The 25011-nt window shown below is 43.1% G+C and overlaps 3 protein-coding genes across 5 annotated transcripts in view; 1 reads left to right on the forward strand and 2 right to left on the reverse strand.

Moving 5' to 3' along the window:
- Positions 1-23733, forward strand: part of OTUD7A (OTU deubiquitinase 7A) — a 40846-nt gene extending 17113 nt beyond the window's left edge. For both annotated transcript variants that reach the window (XM_039340108.1, XM_039340107.1), the window contains exons 3-13: positions 435-580; positions 5092-5289; positions 7859-8077; positions 9861-9962; positions 10691-10818; positions 11499-11611; positions 14290-14417; positions 15099-15248; positions 18294-18408; positions 18766-18850; positions 19435-23733. In XM_039340108.1, coding sequence (XP_039196042.1) covers positions 496-580; positions 5092-5289; positions 7859-8077; positions 9861-9962; positions 10691-10818; positions 11499-11611; positions 14290-14417; positions 15099-15248; positions 18294-18408; positions 18766-18850; positions 19435-20850 — 2739 coding nt within the window. In that variant the 5' untranslated portion in view covers positions 435-495 and the 3' untranslated portion in view covers positions 20851-23733. The remainder of the gene's footprint in view (positions 1-434; positions 581-5091; positions 5290-7858; positions 8078-9860; positions 9963-10690; positions 10819-11498; positions 11612-14289; positions 14418-15098; positions 15249-18293; positions 18409-18765; positions 18851-19434) is intronic.
- Positions 1-25011, reverse strand: part of KLF13 (Kruppel like factor 13) — a 68764-nt gene that overhangs the window by 4323 nt on the left and 39430 nt on the right. The window contains exons 3-4 of one of the 2 annotated variants that reach the window (XM_039340111.1): positions 23231-23279; positions 22368-22501 (exon numbers count right to left, since the gene is read on the reverse strand). In XM_039340111.1, the coding sequence (XP_039196045.1) occupies positions 23275-23279 (5 nt within the window). In that variant the 3' untranslated portion in view covers positions 22368-22501; positions 23231-23274. Of the gene's footprint in view, positions 1-22367; positions 22502-23230; positions 23280-25011 lie in introns of those variants that run through there. The other variant, XM_039340112.1, reaches the window with a different exon arrangement.
- On the reverse strand, positions 10109-10568 carry LOC120306586 (60S ribosomal protein L34-like). The gene is given in 2 exon segments (XM_039340114.1): positions 10109-10414; positions 10416-10568. Coding segments are annotated over 2 exon segments (402 nt in total). The 5' UTR covers positions 10562-10568; the 3' UTR covers positions 10109-10158.

Below are 25011 nucleotides of genomic sequence, written 5' to 3' on the forward strand. Positions count from 1 at the left end.
GTAAAAAAAAAAAAAAAAGGAAATCAAACATGCCTTGATTTCTTGACTTCCACTGATACGATTGGTCTTTCTTTTCCCCAAGCTCTCATCTTGGGTATAGACATCAATGGTGGAAATGTATTTTTCCAGTTTATTTTTTCACCCAAGAGCTTGGCTGACACAAATGTTGAGATGAGGTAGAATTGAGAATAGGCGTAATGAGTGCAGAACTGAGGTTCTTGACTGACGTCACTAGCTATGGAAGATTCAAAGACAGTCATGCAAAGTCCTCCTTAGATATTGGATTATGTTTAAACTAAATTTGTATAAATAGATAGAATAAAGCATAGTTCAAATCTCCAAGTTGAGTTTTTAGGGATTCTGTTTCAGAAAGCTGACTACACATGCGCTCCAATAGGAGATTTATCTGGGATCTTCTTTCTTCCTCTTGGTAGATGGACATCTTGTAACTTTCCTTCTTCTGCTGCCCAGTTAGCAGCTGCCCTACATGATCCCATGACTCTTGATATGGATGCTGTCCTCTCAGACTTCGTTCAGTCCACGGGGGCAGAGCCTGGTCTAGCCAGAGATTTGTTGGAAGGTAAGAATACCTTTATGGAACATCATCCACAGTAGGGGTCCCCAACCTTGGCAACTTTAAGATTTGTGGACTTCAACTCCCAGAATCCCTCAGGCAGGGTGGGGTTTTCTTCTGTTCCCTTTGCATGTGTTGCAGGATATGAACTCCGAAATATAGAATATGCAAGTCTCTAGATTTCACCTTTAAACCTTACTCTAGATTTCACCTTTAAACCCATGACCTGTTGAGTCATCCTTTCTGAGATATTTCTTTACCGGATTCCACATGCCTTCAACCATGGCAGAACAGTTGGTTGGTTTGTGTGCTACAGTGATGTCATGTGGTTGTGATAATCCATTGGTTATTTCTGAGGTGTTTTTGATATATGGCAGCATTATGCTTTTCACAACTTGGGTTGATTGTGCAAAAATCTTGCCCTACAATGCGCTGTTTGTTCAGCTAAAGGTTACAGAAATAAAAATTTTGGTGGTATATAGATTTATGTAACAAGGCAGAAGAGGTGGTGAGGAGATACTGCAAAAGATGGTCGATCAATTGTTTTGCTACAATGTTTAAGAATAGAATAGAATATAGAATGGAATGGAATAGAAGGGGGTCCTTCCAGCATTCCTTTACACATTCATACAGTGACATCTGGAACAAGCCACAAGGCTGTCACATGCATAAAATACATAACTTACGCCATTCGCACAAGGATGCCATACCACACACAGGATGTCACTTGCCCCTTCTCTGGACACACAAGTACCTCTGCACCGTTTCATGAAAAAAATCACCTTCAGGTGACCAAAAGAGTGCATTTATATAAAGTCAGCAAACTATATGCTTGTTCTTTCTTTTTTCTTTTTTGTATTAAGCCTTCTGTAAAAGAACAATCTGCCACCTGTTTTATGGAATAATTCTCACCCACCTCCAGCTTGATAGATTGCCAAATCCAAAGGAGGTGAGATTTGTCACGCACTTGTACAAACCATGGAGAGATTCACATGAGAGCAGTGGAAGGACCATCTTGGGATTAGCCATCCGGAGAGAAACCCTCTTTGCATGCTTTTCAACAACCTGTGTTTACAAGGGAGGAGTCCATAGTTGGCCAACATGCATAGCATCAGATTCCTCGTCTTGTATGAGCTGAGCAAGATCAAGAAACAAGAAATGCCAGGAAGGTCCCTTGGAAACTGCAGCATGAATTTGCAAGCTACCCACATTAGTTTGTTGATCTGAGCAGGCTCTCTTTCAATGATTTAATTTTTATTAAATTAATTTTAATTTAATTTTCAATTAACCAGCGGAACGGCTTGCCTCCAGAGATTGTGGGTGCACCATCACTGGAGGCTTTTAACAAGAAGTTGGACAGCCATTTGCCTGAAATGGTATAGAGCTTTCTGCTTAAGCAGGGGGTTGGACTAGAAGACCTCTAAGGTCCCTTCCACCTCTGTTATTCTGTATTATTATGATTTGAAATGCTTCTTCCCAGCTTTTTTTGTTATCTTTTTGGGCTAAATTGTCATTTATGAGAAAGGCTACCAAAGGCTACTTTCCTCTCTTTTTATTTAGCTGGTGTGTAACACACTCCCCGTTATGGTTCCCAGTGTGGTGGATTGAACTAAAAGTCTTATTTCCTATAAACAATAAGTGATAGACCATATTTTATCTTTGCCGTTACATGAATAGTGTTAAATGTAACTTTTAAGAGGGCCAAATAGAAATGCACGGTTCTTCAGTTGTGCGTGCGCGTGTGTGTGTGTGTGTGTGTGTTTTGGAAGAATTGGAATGGTCGGTCAAGATGGTTGTGAATCCAAACGAAGGTAACATTTAAATAACAGTGGTTTGGAGAAAAGCAACTTCTGCTTGACGTCAGCCGCCTTTTGACCGTGGTGCCATTTCAATGAAATGTCAGCTTGGAGGCCTGCCTCATTGTCAGCCAATTTGCGGAGAGGCTGCTCAGAAGGGCACGTGGCCGGGCAGGCTGGTAATTTCTGCCAGTCCTCTGAAAGGGGGCTCTGCGCGCTCGTCCTTCTGCTGTTACAATGCCCTGCTTCCATGGAAGGAAATTAAATGCATTCTGCTTTGATAAAAACCACTAATCATGTTCTGCTGAAAAAAGCTAAAAATTACTCCTGGCATTTTTTTCTGTTTTTTTTTTTTTTTTTTCCTTTTTTTTGGCTGGCCAAGGTTGATCTCTTGAAACTCTTAACAGCAGGATATTATTGTTCTACCAACTGATGCTGCTGCTTGAATTATTGCTTGGAGACAACAGTTTTGCAGGCATCAAAATAAAGGCGCTACTGTTTCTGCGGCTTTTCCATGCATAGAAGCCAATTGTGAGATAAAATGTATTAAAGTATTTTCTGCCTTCAGATAGGCTCCTAAGAGGACTTCCTTCCTTCCTTCCTTCCTTCCTTCCTTCCTTCCTTCCTTCCTTCCTTCCTTCCTTCCTCCCTCCCTCCCTCCCTCCCTCCCTCCCTCCCTCCCTCCTCCTCCTCTTCCTCCTCCTTCATTTTTTCCCCAAATTCCTCAAATTTGCCTTTTTGTTGTAGAACAGTTTTGGAATTAGAAAATGCGATCCTTCCTCCAGAACAGTTATGTCCTTATTTTAGTTCAGTTATCCTTGTGTGGGTGTTTTTTTTTAAAATCATTTGATAACATTTAATTGCCACAGTTTTAGCTCTGCCCTTTTTGTCTTGTTCTGCCTTCCCAGTGTGTGGATATTGGTATTCAGAATAGGCTGGGGAATGAAAAGGCGGTTTAGATGTGAACAATTAAGGGAGGATGATATAATGAATACTTTAGCATGTTATTTATTAACAGTGCATTGAAAAATAATAAGGGTCTGATGTGATAATTCACCAGCATTCAAGAGCAAGAATTAAAGGGTTTTTTTTTGTCTAAGAATATAACAATGTAAAGGCAATGAACTGGTTATAAATTGAAGTTATATATTATACGTTAGAATGCAATCCTGAGTGAATGAAATAAACGCAGCTTGTTCAAACATACATCGTGCTTTATTGTCTCTATTCTGGAAAACATTCTCTTTGCAGAAATCTGTTTAATAAAATATGCCTTTCTTTGAAGGCCTATTTAAGCATTCAATATTGCTATTCAAACCTTGATCACTAGACTCATCCAAAATTCTCACTAAATTCTATTATTTGACCATTTAAAATATTTTACACTCTTATGAACCAATATGTACTATCTCTGGCAGAGCTAGCACTCTAAATATTTGAGTTGTTTAAAGTTGGATCATAATTAAATATACCATGACATTTTGTTTGGTTATTTGGCTATTTAACTGTATCGGCATTTATGCTTTCTGTTGATCAAGTACAATAGTCCAGGGTACCCAACTAGAGAGATGAAAGCTAAGAGGTCACCGGGTGGTCATTTTCTTCCTGGGGTGGCCAGAACATGGATAAAGCATGACCCATCCAGAAACTAGTATTAAGAGTGTTACAACCTCCCTTATTGAAGATAATTTAGACCCACAAAGTTGAATGGGCAGCGCCTGTCAGTTGCTGGTTCACTTTCCTTTTAAAGCTGTTCAGGTTGATGGTCCTCACAGGGCTTTCTTTCATTTTTCCTCCCATAGTTTAGTTCAGGGGTCTCCAAACTTGGTAATTTAAGCCTTGTAGACAGTGGTGGGATTCAAATATGTGGACAACCAGTTCTCTGTGTGGATGCTGCTTCCGGAAGTCCATCTTGGGCCTGGGCAACCAAAAATTAGCTACCGGTTCTGCCAAAGTGGTGCAAACCAGCTGGATCCCACCACTGCTTATAGACTTCAACTCCTAGAATTCCTCAGCCAGCCCTTCTGAGAGTTGAAGCCTACCAGTCTTAAAGTTGCCAAGTTTACTGGCTCATCCTTGCTGATTTTGAGGATAGCAAAATAACTTGATGTGTGCTCCATTTTAATCGCTCTTAACATTGTGCTATGCAGTGCTGTTCCTCACCCGATAGACCAGTGTTTCTCAACCTTGACAATTTTAAGGCATGTGGACTTCAATTCCCAGAATTCCACAGCCAGCATTGCTGGCTGTGGAATTCTGGGAGTTGAAGTCCACATGCCTTAAAATTGTCAAGGTTGAGAAACACTGCGATAGACCAACATCTTTCCCAGCATCAGAGCCTTCTCCACCGAGTTGGGTCTTCACATTATGTGTCCAAAGAAGGATAATTTGAACCTGGTCGTTTGTGTCAACATCTGTGTTGATGTGTTCAGTGATCCATTGGTTTGCTTTCTTGGCCGTCCATGATATTCTCAGCCGTTTTCTCCAGCCCCAAAGTCCAAATGTATCAATCCTCTTCCTGTCCTGCTTCTCCAAAGCCCAACTGTTGCTTCCAAGAGAGTCACAGACAGGGAAGATCTCTGCCAATGTTTACTTTGGTACCTCTTACTTCAGTTTAGTGAATCTGAAACAGTGGCTGTCTGCTGCTCCTATTCACAGACATCAGCTCGGCCATACGCCTGCCTGTGGAAGTCAACCCTGCCTCCCTTTCTGTGTTTTTAGGCAAAAACTGGGACTTCACTGCTGCTTTGAGTGACTATGAACAGCTCAGGCAGGTGCATACAGCCAACCTGCCCCAAGTGTTCAACGAAGGAAGGTATCCCAAGCCACAGCCGCAGCAAAAGCCAGATAAAGAACTTTCCCAACAGGTGAACAAGAGTGAGCGCCTATCCTTTCCTAGACAGGAGGACATCTCCCAAGGTAAAGTGATTGCTGCAGTGTGTTTTGCAAGGGCTGCCTCTGAAAAGCACTCCAAAACGTCAGCTGGTCTGTTTATTAGCCAACCAGGGTTGCTATAGTCCTCTAACAGCTGTTTTGCAGTCACTGTATGCATTGTTGAGATGTTTCTGGAGGCGATTCAAGGTGCTGGGTGGACCTCAAGAACTTCCCTTGACTTGGCCTTGTGGTTCTTCCAGAAACTTTCCCACACACAGGTGCTTGGCTAACTTATCCAATGTAGATTGGCTACTACTGCTACATTCATGTCGGAAGCACCAACCAAGCCCCTTCTGGGTTGAAAGGACCAGCCAGTCACATCATGGGATGCTGAAGGGGCTCCTTTCATGCCGCTGTCATTTTATATTATGTAGACTGGCCACTAACATCTTTTCATGATTCCCCCATGAAGGGAAGGCAAAGGAGGCTGGACTCCCAATGCTTTCCTGTTTCAGCCCCCTTGTTGTTACACACATGTTCCAGATTAACATGGCATTCTCAGGGTTGGTTCTTTCAGAAAGTGTTGACTCCACAAAGAGTATTTGCACCAGCTGGGGAGGACTTCATTTATTTATCTCTCAGTTTTGTATGCCATGGTGTTCCAGAAAGAACTCCCTGTATTTAACAAAACAACAAAAATAGAATAAAATATCCCCAGTAAATGAAAAAAAAAATAATTTCACTTCATTCATTTGAAATGTCCATGGCAACTAGTAGCAGAAATTAAAATCGTACTGAGCTTAGAAAGATGGTTCCTATGGGAGATTTTCTTGGCCAATACTCCTACACCCTATAAATGTGTGGGCTTAATTGAGAAGGATCGCTGTCTTTAGGCCATGGAGCTTATTGCAGAGAGGCTACAGACAATTCCAAAACCAGGATTTATTTGGCAGTCAATAAAACAGTGTCAGCCTCTGGATCTGCCACAGGCTCTCTCCGTTGATCCCTTGGCATAGATAATCATTTGAGCTGCCTCAAAACCCAGGTAGCATCTGCCTTCTGGAGCCCCATTTGATGAATGTCATCCTAGTTTTCACATCTGGCAAAGCTGCTGAGATTCAGGCTTGTCTGTTCTTCTCTTATCTTCCCAAGATTAAAGATTAACTTGACTTCATTCCATCTTTGGTGGTTCTGTCAAGGGTGCCTGTAGATGAGTGTTATTCAAAGAATATAATTATTAAAAATGTATCATGAACTGGGGAAAGGCAAACGTTTTACACTAGCTGGAGAGAAAAAAGTTTTATACCAGCTGAAGATGAATCAGGGAACCAAGGGAAAGTGTAGCTGCGATGATCTTGTGTTGACTCCTCCTGTTGTCCTTTCCTATGATTACTGGGTGATAGTGATCTCTGAAAGTTTTATCCCCTGGGATATTCCAATTCTTAGCCAGCTTTTAAAATCATGTGAGAGCAAAGGGTTTTTTTTGTTTTTATTTTCCGTTGCAGACAGGATTTATGTAATATGTAATTGAGTGAAAATAGGATGATGGAGGAGGAGGAGGAGGAGGAGGAAGGACTGTGGGGTCCTGGGTGCTCTCTGAGCTTGGTTGTTTTCTTGCAGATGTTTCATTACCCAACTAGGTAACATCATCACTGCTAAAAGAGAGTGGAGTTTACAGAGGAGAGGAGGAGGAGGAGAATAAGTAGGGAAAGAGGAGGAGAAGGAGGAGGAAGAGGAGGAGGAGAAGAATAAGTAGGGAATGAGGAGGAGGAGGAGAAGATTTAAAAAAGATGTTGAGACTCTAGAAAGAGTACAGAGAAGAGCAACAAAGAGGATCAGGGGACTGGAGGCGAAAGCATATAAGGAACGGTTGCTGGAATTGGGCATGTCTAGTTTAATGAAGAGAAGGATGAGGGGGGACATGATAGCAGCCTTCCAGTATCTCAGGGGCTGCCATAAAGATGAGGGAGTCAAGCTATTCTTCAAAGCGCCTGAAGGCAGGACAAGAAGCAACGGATGGAAACTAATCAAGGAGAGAAGCAACCTGGAACTAAGGAGAAACTCCCTGACAGTGAGGACAATTAACCAGTGGAACAACCTGCCTCCAGAAGCGGTGAATGCTCCAACACTGGAGGTTTTTAAGAAGAGACTGGATGGCCATTTGTCTGAAATGGTGTAGGGTTTCCTGCCTGAGCAGAGGGTTGGACCAGATGACCTCCAAGGTCCCTTCCAATTTTATTATTATTATTATTAAGAACTGGAATAGAATAGAATTCTTTATTGGCCAAGTGTGGTTGGACACAAGGAATTTGTCTCTGGTGCAGAAGCTCTCAGTGTACATAGAAGTAACAGTGATAGTCATGATCATAAACAACATGAAAAGACATACAAATAATTAGGGAATGAGGAGGAGAAATAGGAGAGGAGGAGGAGGAGGAGGAGAAGTAGAGGAGAAAGAGAAGAAGAACCAGGGAGGGAGGAGGAGGAGGACTGTGGGGTCCTTGGTATTCTTTGAGCTTCGTTATTTTCTTGCAATGTTTAATGACTTCAGTAGGGAGCCTCTTCAGGCTGCGTCTCACGCCCTCTCCTCCTCCTCCTTTCCTCCCTTGTTTAGAGAAGAGGCTTTCTCGAGGAATCTCTCACGCCAGTTCCGCCATCGTCTCGCTCGCCCGCTCTCACGTGGCCACCGAATGTAACAATGACCATTTCTCTCTGGAGATGCCCATCTACACCTTCCAGCTTCCTGACCTCAGTGTGTATAGTGAAGACTTCAGGAGCTTCGTTGAGCGGGACCTGATTGAGCAGGCCACCATGGTCGCTTTGGAGCAAGCGGGTGAGATAGACTTCCAGCCCCATTCCGGGTTGCTTCGAGGGCTTCCCGGATCCCTCCGTTCAGCCCAGGATTGCTGAAATGGATTACTTCCATCAGGAATGAAAGCCAGATGCCCACTTGGCCATTTGGTCTTGGAAAGGTTGTAAAAGGGTTAGGGAATACCTGAAAAAGTGATTAAAATGATCAGAGAGATGAAGCTCTTACAGTTCAAGCTGAGGCCAAAGAAAAGACGGTTGTAATTTAATAAGACAGCAATGTGTGGGTGGGCTGGGATAAGCCTATCTAAAACCATGAATAATGGAAGACAATCCTGAAAAGGAGGTCTGCTTCCCCCCCCCCCCACATAATCTTGGTCCGAGGAATGCGAAAGCAGTTGTTTCTTTAACTGCACAATTTCTGCAGTCCACTGGAGACATGGCTGAGCTTTACATGTGACTTAGCTTTCCGTGGTCCTTATGAATAAACGTAAATTCTCTGCCTGGAAGCCTTGGCTGCTTCCGCCTCTAATGCTGCCTTCAGAGAAATAGGCTTTTAGAGGAGATTAGCAGAGCAGCTTTCAGCTCAATATGTCCGAAGGATGCATTTGGATCGGTCTAGCTGGGCCCAGAGAAGGGAATACGGCTAGGCCTCGGCGTACGGCCTTTTTTGCCACAGTGGTTAAGTGAATCACTCTGGTTGATAAGCTAGTAAAACAGTTGTTATGTGATTCTGGCTTCCTCCTTGACTTTGCTTGTCAGAAGGTCGCAAAAAGGGGAACACCTGACACCCCCCCCCAGGGACATTGCAGCTGTCATAAATATGAACCACTTGCCAAGCGTCTAAATTTTGATCACGTGACCACGGAGATACTGCAAGGGTCCCAAGTCACTTTTTTCAATGCTATTGTAACTTTGAACGGTCACTAAATAAACGGCTGTAAGTTGACTTAGCTGTACTGTCCTCTGACGAGCCTTTTGCGCTGCGGTTTCTGCACGGAGGTGATGGGCGGTTGCTTCTCAAAGCCCCCAAGAAAGGCGTAAAAATGAGAACATGTTACTTCCAATTTTATCGCTCCCAACGGCGGCCCAGCACCCTTAGAAGGACGCTTCCCGAGTGAACTCCTAATTTAGATTGAATCAGAGTAGTCGGGCGAGGAAGCGGGACCGGCTGCTGCTCACTGGGTGCGTGTGGAGATTATCAAGGGCTTTCCACAAAATCAGCTATTAGTGTGGAGATTTCCCAATGATACACCAATATTACAGGTCTGCAGAAAACTCCCGTGCTTGTTAGATGAAAAGACTGAAGTCTGATTGGCTTTGTGTGGTTGTAGCTGACCTGGTGTAAAGCTCCTGAATTTCTGAATTCAATAGTGCAGTTTTCAAGTGGATTAGGCAAATTAGGAATCAAATAATTAGTCTAGAAATTACATGAAGTGTGGGGTCCTTAGTGCTCTACGAGTTTGGTTGCATTACCCAACTAGGCAACAACATCAATGCACTGATGGTACTTACCTGTGTAATGAAATGTCTGCAAGAAAACCAAACCGAACTCAGAGAGCACCAAGGACCCCATAATTCAATCCTTAGCTACAAATATTTTCTTCTGGTGGTAGTTAGTGAAGTTTCTCAATGAGTAACTTCAGAGCTGGAAACTGAATGCAGCTATCAACCTGAAGATAGAGTTTATTGACTAATCTCTTCTCCAAGTATCTCTCTTCTTCCTCCCCCCCCATAAATGGATCCCTCATTATCTTCTCCAAGATTCCTTCACATCTTTCTTATACTGATGGTTGACCTTTTCCTAGGTCGCCTCAACTGGTGGTCAACGGTGTGCACCAGCTGCAAGCGTCTTCTTCCGTTGGCTACAACCGGTGATGGAAACTGCCTCTTGCACGCGGCTTCTTTGGGTAGGTGTCAACATCTCCTTGGCTTGTTCTGTTCTATTCTGTTCTGTTCTGCTCTGCTCTGCTTTGCTCTGCTCTACTCTATTCTGCATTCTACTCTACTCTGTTCTGTTCTGTTCCATTCCGTTTCATTCCATTCCATTCCATTCTTTTTTTTTTTTAATTTAAATCTTCATTTATTGGGTGGCAATAGAAATAATCACTTTGATTTTTGACTCTGTGCTTGTGCCTTCAGTACTTCGACAACAATCTTCTGTTCCTCAATAAGGAATGCTCGCTTGATTCTGTCGCGAACACATTTAGCACACATCGAACCTCCATAGGCTCTACTGACGTGTTTTTTTGTTTTGGAAAGTCTCATAAGAACTTTTGGCCGAACAGCGCGGACACCACGAAGTCTTCCTGGGCACACACCACATGCAGACTTTGGTGCCTTCCCAACTTTCTTAGTATAAATAAACAATCCTATTACCAGGTGTCCTGGACAGTCTGGTCTTGTTAGAGGCTGTATTGTAGGACAGCCTATGCCGGTATGTTAGATGTTGGACCATTTTCAGTGTCTTAAGCGGACCCTTGCACTGGAAGAGCCCATTCCATTCCATTCTTATCACACCAGCTGCTTGTATTCTTCTCTATTTTGGTTTATTGAGTTGAAGAGCTGAAAGTTTCTTTCCAACCTTATAAATCTAGGATTCTTTAGATACCCAGCCCAGCCTTTCTTTCGTTTGTAGGGATGTGGGGCTTTCATGACCGAGACCTCGTCTTACGGAAAGCACTTTACGCCATGATGAGGAGTGGGGCTGAAAGGGAAGCTCTGAAGAGAAGGTGGAGGTGGCAGCAGACCCACCAAAATAAAGAGGTTGGTGTGCCGGGAGCATCCCAGAGTCTTTTCTTCTTCTGAAAGGGGCTTTCATGGAACCCTTTTCTGTTTTTTTTTGGCTGAGTGGAAAGTGGATGTAGACAAGGCCTTCCATTCTGGTAGTTACTTCCCTTGGAGCACAGATGTTCTCAACTATCCCAGAGAAATCTGGAAGACATTATAAGACTGCTCTTTGAGTACATTTTCTCTCCCAACATCAAAGCAGGTTCTTCCTATCCAGGTTCTTCCTTTCTTCTCTAGTGGCCTGTTTTCCTTATTCCAAGAAACAATGGGAGGGGGATGGAACCCCTCTGCGGCCACTGTTCATATTCTCTGAGTATAGATGTGAATTTTGGCACAAACATCTGATTTGGGGATCCCTTGTTTTGCAGGCTGGAGCAGGGCAATTTTTTTTTTCAGCCAGGGCCACTTTAAGATGGGTGGACTTCAACTCCCAGAATTCCCCAGCCAGCTAAGCTGGCTGGGGAATTCTGGGAGTTGAAGTCCACCCATCTTAAAGTTGTCCTGGTTGAAAACACCCCAGGATGGGATAGCCTTCTTCCATCTGCACCTTCTCCTCCCAAGAAATACACAAACCATGAAGGCATATCTGCTACCTTGTGTGGGCTCCATCTTCTTCGTTGTCTTCTTCCTCCAACTATGTTTTCTTTCTCTCTTAGTCAGGACTGGTTTACACGGAAGAAGAGTGGGAGCGGGAGTGGAGCGAACTCCTCAAGTTGGCATCCAGTGAACCACGCACTCATATCAGCAAAAACGGGGGCAGCGGTGGCGGGTAAGTGGGGTCTGCCAGGGGTGCATTTACAATATAATAGGAAAAGGAGGATGTGGAGCAGAATCATAAGTAAGCCCAAGGGACTATCTTCTAACATGTAAATATTTTAAATCAATCAAACCACGGACCCTTGTGGAAATGGCACGGTTCCCAAGGGGATAATCACAAACTGTCACTCGTGAGGAAGCGTCTTGTCATCAAGAGCAAAGAACAGATTGGTCTGTCCAGATCAGCTGACTTTCCAACTCAAATAGTATTTTTTCTATCTTATTTCATATTATTATTTATACTCCCCTCCCTTCCTTTCCCCCTCTCTCCCCCCTCCCCTCTCTCCTCTCCCCTGCCCTTCCCTGCCCTCCCCTTCCCCTTCCTTCCCTCCTCCTTCCCTCCCTCCTCCCTTCCTTCCTCCTCCCATCCCCTCTCCTCCCTCCTCCTTCCTTCCTTCCTTTCTTCCTTCCTTATTTCCTTCCTTCCCTCCTCCCTCCCTCCCTCGCTCCCTTCCTTCCTTCCCCCTCCCATGCTCCCTCCTCCTTCCTTTTCTTCTTGTTTTCCTTCCTTCCTTCCCCCTCCCATCCCCTCTCCTCCCTCCTCCTTCCTTCCTTCCTTCCTTATTTCCTTCCTTCCTTCCCTCCTCCCTCCCTCCCTTCCTTTCTTCCCCCTCCCATGCTCCCTCCTCCTTCCTTTTCTTCTTGTTTTCCTTCCTTCCTTCCCCCTCCCATCCCTTCCTCCCTCCTCCTTCCTTCTTTCTTTCCTTCCTTCCTTCCTTCCTTCCTTCCTTCCTTCCTTCCTTCCTTCCTCTTCGTCCCTTCCTTCCCGTCCCCCCCCCTCCCATCCCCTCTCCTCCCTCCTCCTTCTTTCCTTCTTGTCTTCCTTCCTTCCTGCTTTCATTCCCTCCCCTCCTTCCCTCCCTCCCCTCCCCTCCCCTCTTAATCCACACTGCTGCTGTATTCAGCCTCTTCCCTGCACTCCTCGCAGCCTCCTCCTGTCTTTCTCCAGACCTCCTGGTTTTGTCCCTCTCCGTGTGCTCCCATTAGAGATGTGCTGAAAAGTATTTGCTGGTGTTTTTTTGTGCTGTTTTTAGAGAAGCGGCTCCTGACAGCTCCCTTCTCTAGAAATCAGAGTTAGCATTGCTAATACATTTTTCAACGTGTGTTGTCACAGCTCTCCAAGGGGAACTCAAACCAGCTTAAGCTGGAACTGCTGGTCGCCAGCCACTCTTGTGCCAGATGCCACCCAAGCCCAAGGAGCCTCCACTTACTCAGGGAGACGAAGGGTACGAGGCAAAGAGGCAAAGAGATCGAGTGAAAACAGCCAGGACTGTTGCAGATTTGCATCACGTTCATTTGGAAATTGGATGGGGAGATGAGGGTGCTCCTGAAATTGCCACATTTCAATCCCACGGGAGTCATGGGTCCCAGATTTTGGACCCATTGTGTAAGTTAGCCTGTTTGAGAATACCTTGTTTCAAAAACTGTTGACTTTGGATCCACTGTTTTGCCCAGTGAAAGGTTACACACAGACAAACAGAAGAGTTTTAGTAGTATGGATAGATGTACATTAAAAGTGGGAGGCAGAACTTCAAATGGATGGTTGTGGCCACTATTCTGACTTTTATGGCCCTCCTGCAGATCCTTCTTCTGGACAAGAACGCCTATTGAGAGTCAATGCTATCCATTTCTTTCAGTCTGCTGACTGATGGTTGTAAGTCAAGCGGTACCTATGCAGAAATCAATGAGGGAAGCCTTCTTTTTGGGGAAGAGAGCTTCTTCAAAGCCAACCCGTCCGGTGACTTCGCAAGAACATTGTGGAGCAGAATTTCCATCCTAGCCTTTAAATTAGAGATGGGCTGACAGGCTTTCAACCCAAGTTAGGGTTGCTTCAAAGCCGTCTCTGTTTCAAAAAGAAGTAATCAAAATAACAGGTTTTGAAGAGTTCTAGGTCGCTAGCTGCTCTTAGATCTTCTGTTTTGTTTTGTTTTTAATGAGCAAATATGCGTCTTAAAAAAAAAGATGTAAAGATTGCCAACTTTCAGAGTTCTGTGGAGGTTTCAATGTCTTAACTGCCTGTAGAAATGATGATCAGTGTTCATGTAAGGTGGCTACACGTGACGGTGCTTGGATTCCAGGCAGAAATATACCTCAAGGGGTCTTCAAGACCCCTTTGATATTCTTATCTGTCAACTTTATAGACAAAAATTTACCAGCACAGAATTTATGTACTAAAAAAGATGTACGATGTTATTTAACAGATACCTGCTCTTTGGGATAAATAGGGCATTATTTCATTAATTTGCAAGATATATTGTATACGTTTATCTCATGCACACAACAAAGTAGAAGCATATATTTGCATAGCAAGTAACTGTAAACTAGGGTTAGCATATGGCCCCGTAAAGTCTTAGTTGTATCCTCCAAAGCCCTTTCAGATATTGCTGTGAAACTGTATGTTTTTTTTCCAGCCAGACAAAAGGGGAAATTAATAAATGCAGCGTGTAAATTTCATTCACGGTACTTCATCAAATTTGCAACTGTAACTTCAATCACATTTTAACTTCGTGCGGGGACAACCTAGTTCTGGAGTCCAACTCCAGATCACCTTGCAAAGATCTTCTCTCAGGACTGTCTTTCCAGCAAGCTTCTTCAGCTCTGATCCATTTGCTTTTTGTGTTCCTTTCTTAGAGTGGAGAATTCCGAAGAGCCCGTCTACGAGAGCTTAGAAGAGTTCCATGTTTTTGTGTTGGCCCACATATTAAGGCGACCGATTGTCGTTGTGGCAGATACAATGCTACGGGATTCAGGAGGAGAAGGTAATTTTTTTCTGGCTACTTGGACCTTGGATGGCTAAGCCCCGGGTTTCCCAGCCATGGCCATTTTAGATTTATGGACTTCAACTCCCAGAATTCCTCAGACAGCTTGCACATCTTAAAATGGCTGAGATACGCTGGGCTAGAGTAATTTCACTTTAATGAAAACCATCTTCTGTAATGGCATCTTTTGGATACAATATCCAATATTCAATGAGATACAGTATGTAATGGTGTGTTCGTTTTGCAGGTTAGAGGTCCTTCCTTCCTTCCTTCCTTCCTTCCTTCCTTCCTTCCTTCCTTCCTTCCTTCCTTCCTTCCTTCCTCCCTTCCTCTTTTTCATCTTCCTTCCTTCCTTCCTCCCTTCCTCTTTTTCATCTTCCTTCCTTCCTTCCTTCCTTCCTTCCTTCCTTCCTTCCTTCCTTCCTTCCTTCCTTCCTTCCTTCCTTCCTTCCTTCCACCCTCCCTCCCTCCCTCCCGATGCATTTTGAAGTCTATAATTCTGATATATATAGAATATATTCTATATTATTTTTCTTCATTTGATTGCTTCACCATTGGCTGATTGGCGTCTGCCACTGATGCAAAAAGAATGACCTCTACCACAACTGCCTTAGAAAAGAAGAGCCTCGGGATTGTGCCCACTGCTTATCTTGAGTGCAGCATCTTCTGTGCTTTTTGCAGCATTTGCACCCATCCCCTTTGGAGGAATTTACTTGCCCTTAGAAGTCATGCCCAACCGATGCCATTGCTCTCCCCTCGTCCTGGCCTACGACCAAGCCCATTTCTCGGCCCTCGTGTCAATGGAACAGAAAGACCAGCAGAAGGAGCAAGGTATGTCCGGCCTGAAATCAAGCTGACTTGAAAACCCAGGAATAAACTGGTAAAGGTAGCAGGGCTTCATCTGCTCTTAGAAACACAAAATACATTTTTGTGCCTTTCGGAAGATTATATGGGGATAAACTCCAGATGGGGAGATTCTGATCCCAGGCGTTCCTCAACCTTCTCCTCTCCTTCTTCACCCACAAGGCTTGGAGAAGTGTAATCAACGTGCATTTGATAGGGAGGAGACGACAATGGGTCAACTACCCTCCTTAAGAATCAGAAGAAAAGCAAAACCCCCCACAATAATAACAGTAGGACGAAAGGAATGTTCTCTCTCCCCCCACTACATTTCTCTGATAGGAAATGTGGTAAACAAGGAATACGATGAAGGGAACCGATCCACACGTCTTCCAGACATTTTAAAAAAGATTGGAAAATGGCTGGCAGAGTTTGCTTTGCCCAAAGGGACCCAGTGTGTTGTCTGTTGCCCCTTGATCCGAAGTCTTCCTGTGGCTTCTTTCAGTATGAAATAACAACCCCCCCAGCCTCCAGATTGTTTGCTCCCAGCCTAGTTTGGCTTTCATTTCTCCATGAGGTTTAGTATGAAGTAGATTATGGATGCTGACCTCCAGTTTGGGTCTTCTCGTCTCCGCACCCCCAAACCTTGCAGCCCTCCTCTCTGAAAGATCAGATCTTAAGGGTTTCAGGAAGGCCCGAGAAATCTCAGGTTTTCTCTCTAGATCTGCTTTTATCGATCCAAGGATGCTGAATGCCCCATGAAGGGATTTTACATCCTCCTCTGGTGTTTTCTTTCACGATGCTTTTCCTGGGAAAGGGAGAAGTGGCTTTCTTGATGTCTAATGCCTGCTGATGAGGGAGAACCCGTGCCGAAATATTTGAATGATGGATCAGTGGCCAAAGTATTCCTAGAGGCCTTTTTTCACACGTTTGTCCGTTCAAAGGCACAAGTCCCTCTTTCTGCCCTGGGCTGGCTTCCCTAACGGGAGGAGCATCGTGGCTGCTCTCCCAGAACTGCTCAAAGCCTCCTTTGATTTCAGCGGAACAAGGAGACGCTTTCAACGGAAGAGAAGCTGTGATGCTGGGTTGTCTGCTTAGCAACAATGCGGGATTAGATGATATTTTTCTGGCAGGTTGTAGGAGATGGTTGGAAAGAATCGGGAGAGCTGACAATTGTCATCTTGTATGTAGAGTATGTATTTACAATTATATTTGTGAATTGATTGAGGAACAGTGGCAACTCAACTTCTCTAGAAGAAAATGCACGTTTGTTCAAATTAGGTTGCAAAGATAGAGAGCCATTTCAGATAAAAATAATATCCTCAGTAATAATTCTAGAGAAGACCTTCTTTAAAATGTTCCAGACTGATTGGTGTGTGTGTGTGTGTGCGCGCGTGTGTGTATTTGTGTGTTATGTTCCTGCTGTTTTGTTAGATCTTGTAGAGCTTTTATCTTGTAATAGGATATTCATGCCTCAGGGTTGAACCGTGAGGTCTTTAGTGCTCTCTCTCAGCTTCGTGTCCCTATAAAGTTGTTTTCAGCCAGACATAAGGGGAGATTAAATAGATGCAGTGTGTTAATTGCATCACTGTAATTGATGCAAGTTTGTAACTGTTTGGAAATGGTTCAGGGAAACTGAGGAGCCCACAAGGTATCTGCTGTCCACAATATACATTTGCAGCACGATTCTGTCTCATCTTTGCATTTGGCGAGAAAATGAAATTAAAATGAACTCCTTACATCTAAACTTCCAAGTGTGACTTAGTTGCTGTGCTTTTCCTTTGATTATTTTGAGTGTTTTGCTCTTTTTAGCTGTGTCTTGTTCACCGATCCATTGTTGGAATGGGTTACAATTGCATCATTTGAAGATCTGATAAGGATCTGTTTATAAAGGATGATGTGCTCTGGTGGGCTGTTTTTTTATTAGCATAGAATCTGGATTGTGTTATTTTGCAGACCCCTCCACTTGTTAAGTTGATTACATTAAAGGGTTCATTGTTCATTACATTAAAGGGTTCATCCCTTTGGGTATATTGTCAGTCTGGATGTATTCTTATGAAAAAGTTGAATTTGGCTATCTTGCTCCTGTGCTGCCTGTTGGTTTTGTTCCTAGATTTTAAGATTTGTGATTAGAATAAAAGTCCATTCATACACTGATAGTGCATATATGCATTATGCCTTCCCTTTTACAGGAGAAAGTATACAATATATTCCCATTAAAAAAAATTGAATGTATGATTGTACACTGGAATGCAAAGATTCCTGCCCGCGCCTTACAAAATTTCTGTTAAAATTTAACAGTTAAAAGTGGAAGAACAGGAAGGGAAGAAAGGTAGCTTAGTCATTTCCCCCTTTCCTCTGAGTTCCAATCTCGTGTTTAATCTTTTCATTTCCCCTCTAAAATATCCCTCACGTCAAAATACCATTTCAAAAAGTCGCTGAAGAACTTAACAGAAGTGACCCAGAATTCTTGACAAAGTTGCATAAGATGTCCTCAGATTACATGTTGCTTCATTGACACCTGTAATTAATTAATTAATAAAAAGAACAGCTGCTTTCTGCTGCTTTTTATTCAAAAGGCTCCCTGCTTTTAAATTCGAGCCTGTCATTGGCATATAGAGTGAGCGCCATCTAGTGGTTAAGGGACAGTATGGCAAGCCATTTTATTTTCTCCCTCAATAGTTGTGCTTATTGATCTAGTTATTTCCTATATACAAGATCTCTTGTATTAGCAGTTGATGTTTTTTAATGCATGTGAAATACTTGGAATGTTTGAAACCCTTATGCAAAGCACATTGCTAAAGGATGTTAAGATATATAGAGAGATTACTGAGAATTTATTAGAACAAAAATGGGTGCAGCTTGTTTATTTTTCTGTTGGTATCTGAAAAGGCTGTTTATCAAAATATACAGACTGACATTGCTGTTTGGCCATAAGTGTGTTGCTAGTCATTCAGGTTTTTTTTCTCTTGTTCTTCAGCCATTTCTTCTTCTTTCTCCGTTTCTTCATTTCCGATCTTTTCTTCTTTCCTTCAGCGGTGATCCCTCTGACCGATTCTGAACATAAATTACTTCCTTTGCACTTTGCGGTTGATCCGGGCAAAGACTGGGAATGGGGCAAGGATGACAATGATAACATCAAATTGGCCAAGTAAGATTCTTTTTAGTCTCTAAGATTTCAGAAACAGCCCCTGTGTGTGTCTAGCACGCTTGGTAGACTTTGTGTAGTGGAGACTGCAAGCCCAAGGGAAAGATTTGAGCTTTAGTGCTCTATAACACAGCTAGATTGGGTCTCACCCAAAATAGACACGAATGTGGTATATTTTTTTATCCTCATGGGGAACTCCTTTTTCTTGTCTTCCTGGTCCTGTCCTTACTTTTAAAATTGCAGTTTGGAAAAATCATTTTGCAGTGTGAACACCTACGGCAATTCCTTTTGTGTAACGTATATGACATGGTGTGGGGGTTTTTTTTGTTTTGTTTCCCCTCTCTCTTTTTGTGTTCCCAGTTTGATTCTGTCCCTGGAGGCAAAGCTGAACCTTCTGCATAGTTACATGAATGTAACCTGGATCCGCATGCCGTCAGAAACACGGGTAACGCTATTCCTTTGCCTATTAGCTTGAAAGAAATACGGTCCTGCTTGTTTGGCTTGAGTTTCCACTCCAAACGGGTAACCCAGGGCTGGGCATGAAGGGCACAACACAGCATCCTGGCCAGATGGGTTACAGGAATAACACCTGCACAGAACTACAGAAAGAATGGTAGGAAAAATCTAGGAATTGCTCGCAGTTTTCACTTACATATAGATGATTTGGTCTGTGGTTGTAGCATCTGCCTTACTTCAGATGGGGCTTGATGCCTAACCAGATTAAATCATTATGCAACTGTATAAAATGTTAACATCTAATTCCTTCCACTTTCTTGTCCCTGATGCTGATGACTGACCAGCTTGGTGAAAAAATTTACAACTCATTGAGTGAAAACCAAGTATTCCCCCCCCCCCAAATATTAAGCCAGCTACCTCTATAGTATTTCATCTCGGTGTGTTATGCACAACTCATGCCTTTAAAAATAATTTGATTTTTCAAAATTTGGAAAAATCTGCCTGCAAATGTACGGAGGTTCCTTGTGTACAATCACTCCCGATTTCTGACTGTTGTCCTGCTTTTCCTCCCAGGCTCCCTTGGCTCAGCCAGAGTCTCCTACGGCATCGGCTGGAGAAGACGTCCAGTCGCTGGCAGACTCCATGGATTCAGACAGGGATTCCGTCTGTAGTAATTCTAACGGCAATAACGGCAAAAACGGGAAAGAGAAAGAGAAGCAGAGGAAAGACAAGGAGAAGAACCGAGGGGATTCCGTGGCTAACAAACTTGGGAGTCTCAGTAAGACTCTGGGCATCAAGCTGAAGAAGAACATGGGGGGTCTGGGTGGGCTGGTCCACGGCAAGATCAACCGAGCCAACGCTGGGAATGGCAAAAACGGGGGGGAGGTCACGGAGAAGGCTAAAGAGAAGAAGTCGAAATCGCGTAAAGGGAGCAAAGAGGAATCGGGCCGTTCTGCGAGCACCTCCCCCTCGGAGAAGACCACCACCCCGTCCCCCACAGAGAAGGCGAGCATCTCCCCTGCAGAAAAAGCCAGCGCAAAATCCCCATCCTGGAAATACAGCACCGATGTGAAGCTGAGTCTGAACATCTTAAGAGCCGCCATGCAAGGAGAGCGGAAGTTCATTTTTGCCGGCCTCCTCCTAACAAGCCACAGACACCAGTTCCACGAGGAGATGATTGGCTACTACTTGACCAGCGCCCAAGAACGCTTCAGTGCCGAACAAGAGCAGAAGAGGAAAGAGGCAGAGAAGAAGGCCACGGCTCTCGGCAGCTCCTCGTCTCGCAAACTGGACCAAGAAGGGTTTTCCAAGGAGAAGCTGGATTCATCTCCTCAGGGGAGGGCATCCCCCGTGTTGCCTCAAAGCCATACCACTCAGCTGGTTTTAAAGTTCAAAGACCGGGCTAGTCCCACGCCGGCTTCCTTTTCTTCACCGAGCAACGGAGCCAAGGGGAGTGGACCCATCCCGGTATCTGCCCATTATAGCCATACGCCCCCCGTCCAAAGGCAGAGCATCATCCACTTGCACGACTTCAACACCAAGCCATCCAGCTTCCAAGACGATGTCTACAAGCCCGTGGTGGGCACCCTAAAAACATGTGCCACCTACCCTCAGCAGAACCGCTCATTGTCCTCGCAGAGTTATAGCCCGGCACGGATAGCGGACATTCGTACGGTCAACACGGTGGAGTCTTTGGCCTACGCTCTGCCCACGGACCCCAAGTCGCAAACATACACCAATGGGTTCAATAGCAAGGACATCAGAGACAGCTTAGAGTACGTGGATGAAGATGCTCCACAGACCTGGTTGAACAATGAGAAAAACCGCAGCAGGACCCCGGTTTGCCCCGTGTATTCCATCCAGCAGAACCGCTGCAAGACGGAGAATTGTTCCTTTTACGGGCGCCCTGAAACCAAGAACTTCTGCTCCTGCTGCTACAAGGAGGAACTCAAACGTAGGGAGCGAGAGAGTAAAGGGTCCCGGCATTGAAGACCGTGGAGCTCTTCGAATAAATATTTATTTCGTTTGTTTTCTTACTTAGGACATATTGTATGTGGTAAGGGACTGAAAGAGGAAAGACCAGGGGGGATTCTAGAAAGGTTCTCAAGGGAGCAAAGCTCTAGCTTTTTTCTCTCTCTCTCAGAGGTGGTGGGCAAAAAAACAAACAAAAAAAAGTGAGGATCCGTGGATGATCACGAGTTGGTGGCTTCCCATTTCGTTGGTCTCTTTTTTACATACACTGGTAATTGGAGAGGGTCTTTACTTCTCTGTCAGTGCTGTATCCGTGTGGTCAAAACTTTACTAATGGTGCCTGAATTCACACTGACATCACTCAGGTAGTAGAAAGATTAGGGGAAAAGTCATAAAAATAGAAGACGTGGTGTGGTAAGTGCACAAATGTGTCTGCCTCATTCTGTGGATCAGAGGTGGGGAACGATGGCCCTTTTAATGACTTGTAGCTTCCACTCCTGGAATTCCTGAGCCAGCGTGGCTTCTGGGAGTTGAAGTCCACAAGCCATTAAAAGGGCCCATAGTCCCCCACCCTTGTTGTAGATGATCTCCCCAGGAGAAATGTCATGTTCCATAGCTCTCCTTCCCTTGCTGTTTTTTTTAAAGGAAGCAAGCATCGTAAAGGTGTATTTAGTGCATATTAACTCACTAACATCCTTGCTATAAACTTTGGTTTTTATAACCCCCTTTTTCCATAGATACACAAATGAAAGCATGGCTCCATGATGGCAGCTTTTCTCACCCAAGAGAAATGGTTTTCATTCATTCCTGTAAGTGATTTCCGGTTTTGGACTACACCAATTGCTCCAGATGGAAAGGTCTATCTTGCCAGTTGATATTAAAATAAGGCTCGACACTCATATTAAAAATGAGCACTTTACAGTTTAGTGTCAGGATCATGCAAACTCTGATGCAATCATCTTGTAGTCCTTCACTGCAGGCTATACCTCTCACTGAGTTTAGAAATGCTGTTATTGCCACGTTATTTAGTTATATTTTTCCTGGATGATGGCTCATTCCAAACTTTCTGTAGCCTGTCACCCAGATCCTTCCCTTTCTAGAGAAGAAGACAAAAATGATCTATATTCATTTGCACTGATGTTAAATTATGGACACCTATTTTTAAAAAGCAAGCTATGGGGTTTTTTGGTGTTTGTGTTTTTCTACACGTTCTCAAGTGTAGCCCTTTGAAGTTTAAATTAGGAAAAAGGTTGAACAGCTGAAATTATTTTAGCAATTATTTTAAAAATTCAATTGAACCAAGTTTGTTGGATAACTTTTCTAGAGGAATCGAATTGTTTTGACACAGATCTCGTATTGTATAAATGGGACAACCCTGATTGTTTATTTTACAAATAGATATCTTTCTGCAGCCAGCAACCATTAAATAGTGAAATCCATCAAAAATATAAATCAGAGTTAAAATCAGCCATAAGCACGCTGCCAGCTGCCTGTGAACCCTAGTCCAGAATTGGTCCTGCAAAGAAACAGAGAAATTTTGCAGTGGATTCCAAATTGATATCCTATCTGAAGATTTAGCTATTGTCAACTTCTGGGTCAGTGGTCTCTTCCATCATCTGAAGATGCTTAGCCTTCTTCAGAAGTAGCCTCTGGTCTTGGAGTAGGCAGACTGTGAGTAAGGAAGAACATTTTATAGCATCCATTCATAGCTGATGAAATAGTCAAAACAGACAGAGAAGCAATTCAAGTTTCCACACCAATCTTTTCTTCCTTGAACAACTTTTCATGAATTTGGGTGTATGTGTGATCTTTCGGAAGAAGCCATTGCACCTATAAGGAACAATAGTCATGGTATCTCCATCACTTCTGATTTAAGTTAGATTTAATCAGATATTTAGGAAGAGCTTAGGAAAAAGTGGCAGGAACCACTTTTATCTTTCTTCCCCCTGCTTTTCAAAGCCAATGGTTTGTTATAAAAACCACGATACAATCCATAATTGGATTTCTTCCTATTCTGTTTGTCTTGTAGTCATTGTCTCCACTGGCATACCTAAAGAATGTGCTACATTCTTATATAGAGCAATATAACCTAAGTCTTAGGAGAATTTTTGTCTACGTCTATCCTAAATTACATCTCAGCCTCTACATCCACATCCATTCCTTTTGTTCTGTTACATTCCTAAAAAGAGAAGGAAAACCATTTGTTCCCATCCTGAAAGCGCCTTCAAACATCCAAGTGATTTTGAAAAGCTCATTAAAGTTCCTGAAGTTAAATTCTTACACCTCGGTGTAAGAATTAATCTCATGACCACGCATTATTTTATATTTGGTTCTGCATTCTAAATATAAAACAATGGTGCCTGCTGTCCGTAGTTGTTCACTTGTGCATTTCACTAACCTTGTCGTAAGTCTTCTGTAGAGGCAATCCCTGGTGCGTTCATATCAGCCTAGAAAAGGAATGACAAAACTTTTTAATTTTGGAAGGTTGAATAATACTAGACTATAATAGTTTCTGTATCTTTGGAAAGATATGGCAGTTTTTAGCTGAGAGAGAGGGAGAGGGAAGGAGGGAGGGAGGGAGAGAGAGAGAGAGACTTGAAAAGCAACAGTGAGGATGCGTTGGCTTACTTTTGTGCTATTGCATGTGAATTAATTTGATTAATGAATTATGCATTAATTGCCTAACGGTCCATGGCAGATCTGGTCATTTCCTATCCTGAATCTTTGTCATTGTTTCCTGCAGCACATGTCTTTTCCACGCTTTTTGTGCTTCCCCTTTGGGATCAAGATATTCAACTGGTTTGGGACTGGGATGTTCTGACTCTTGAACTCTTGCCCAGTTCATCCATATGAGTCTCCCTTCCAGTTCTGAAGAAGGCTGTGGGGTCTTAATGCTTCTCCTTAGTGGTGGTGATTGATGATTCATTTCTTTGGCCAAAGAAACTGTGGTACCAGATGGAGCAACCTGTGATTGTATCTCATAATGTGTGTGTGTGTGTGTGTGTGTGTGTGAGAGAGAGAGAGAGAGAGAGAGAGAGAGAGAGAGAGAAATCGGATACTGTTTTTAAGGGAGGTGAGTTAAACAAATATTTATTATTACTGATGCAATGGTAAAGGAACAGCCTTACTATTCCTATGAATACTTCTGTAGATGAACCCAAAGGTGCTTTTTCAAGAGGCAACTGGAGAGAGTCTGTCTTTCCTTGAAGATGTTTCGCTTCTCATCCAAGAAGCTTCTTCAGTTCTGAAAGAAAGACCAAGAAAGTCCAGCTACCTCTTGAAAAAGCACCTTTGGGACAACCAGGACCTGGATGACAGAGAACCTCCATAGACGTTCTATAGGTGAAGTTAGTTATTTAAAAAAATGTCATTAGTATGTTTTTTATTTTCTTTTGTTCAAAGACATCTTTCTTAGATGAAGAGCTTTTTACAGTGATGTCTTTTCAAAATGATGTACACACACAAACAAGCCACATATACAGATATGTTACCAGTCTTAAGTCATGGAATAATCAGTGCTTTGCCCTGGAGCAAAGTATCAGATGTCTAGTTGAATCCTTCCCGTTTCCTGACTCTTCTTCCCGATTTGATCTGAAGTCTAATCCTTAAATTATTGCAAAGACTATAATTACTATGGACACAAATCCTTGAAATAGCAAGAAGGTAATAGTTAGTGGAGACGAGAGAGAAAGAAAGAAAGAAATAATAAAGAAAGAAAAAAGAAAAAGAAAGAAAGAAAAAAGTTTTGAGTCCCCTAATATTAATACTACTTACAATTACAGGAAGAAAACTAGAAATACATGAAATATATTAAAAGTTGCTGGAATTAGAACTTTTATCAAAGATTACTTTGATATTTTTTTTAGAAAAATGACTCAAAACTATAAATGGTTAATTCTTTTTCATATAGATTAATGTTCCGTTCCTGAGAAGATTGTATTTTATTGAAGCTAAAGGCGATTTTACCAGAAAATTTCTCTCTCTCTCTCTCTCTCTCTCTCTCTCTCTCTCTCTCTCTCTCTCTCTCTCTCTCTCTCTCTCAGTGTGAATACACATGCATACAAAGATATGAACATACCCACAATCCGTTACACTGCTACTGTTTTATTCCATTTTTGTTGTACAAATTTGTGAGTTGGGTCAGGGGTGGGACATTGTAGACAATTCAGTGTGTTAAGG

This window comes from Crotalus tigris, unplaced genomic scaffold, assembly GCF_016545835.1.
Source record: "Crotalus tigris isolate CLP2741 ecotype Arizona unplaced genomic scaffold, ASM1654583v1 scf7180000017741.1442986301:2390832, whole genome shotgun sequence".
In the NCBI taxonomy this organism is placed as follows: Eukaryota; Metazoa; Chordata; class Lepidosauria; order Squamata; family Viperidae; genus Crotalus; species Crotalus tigris.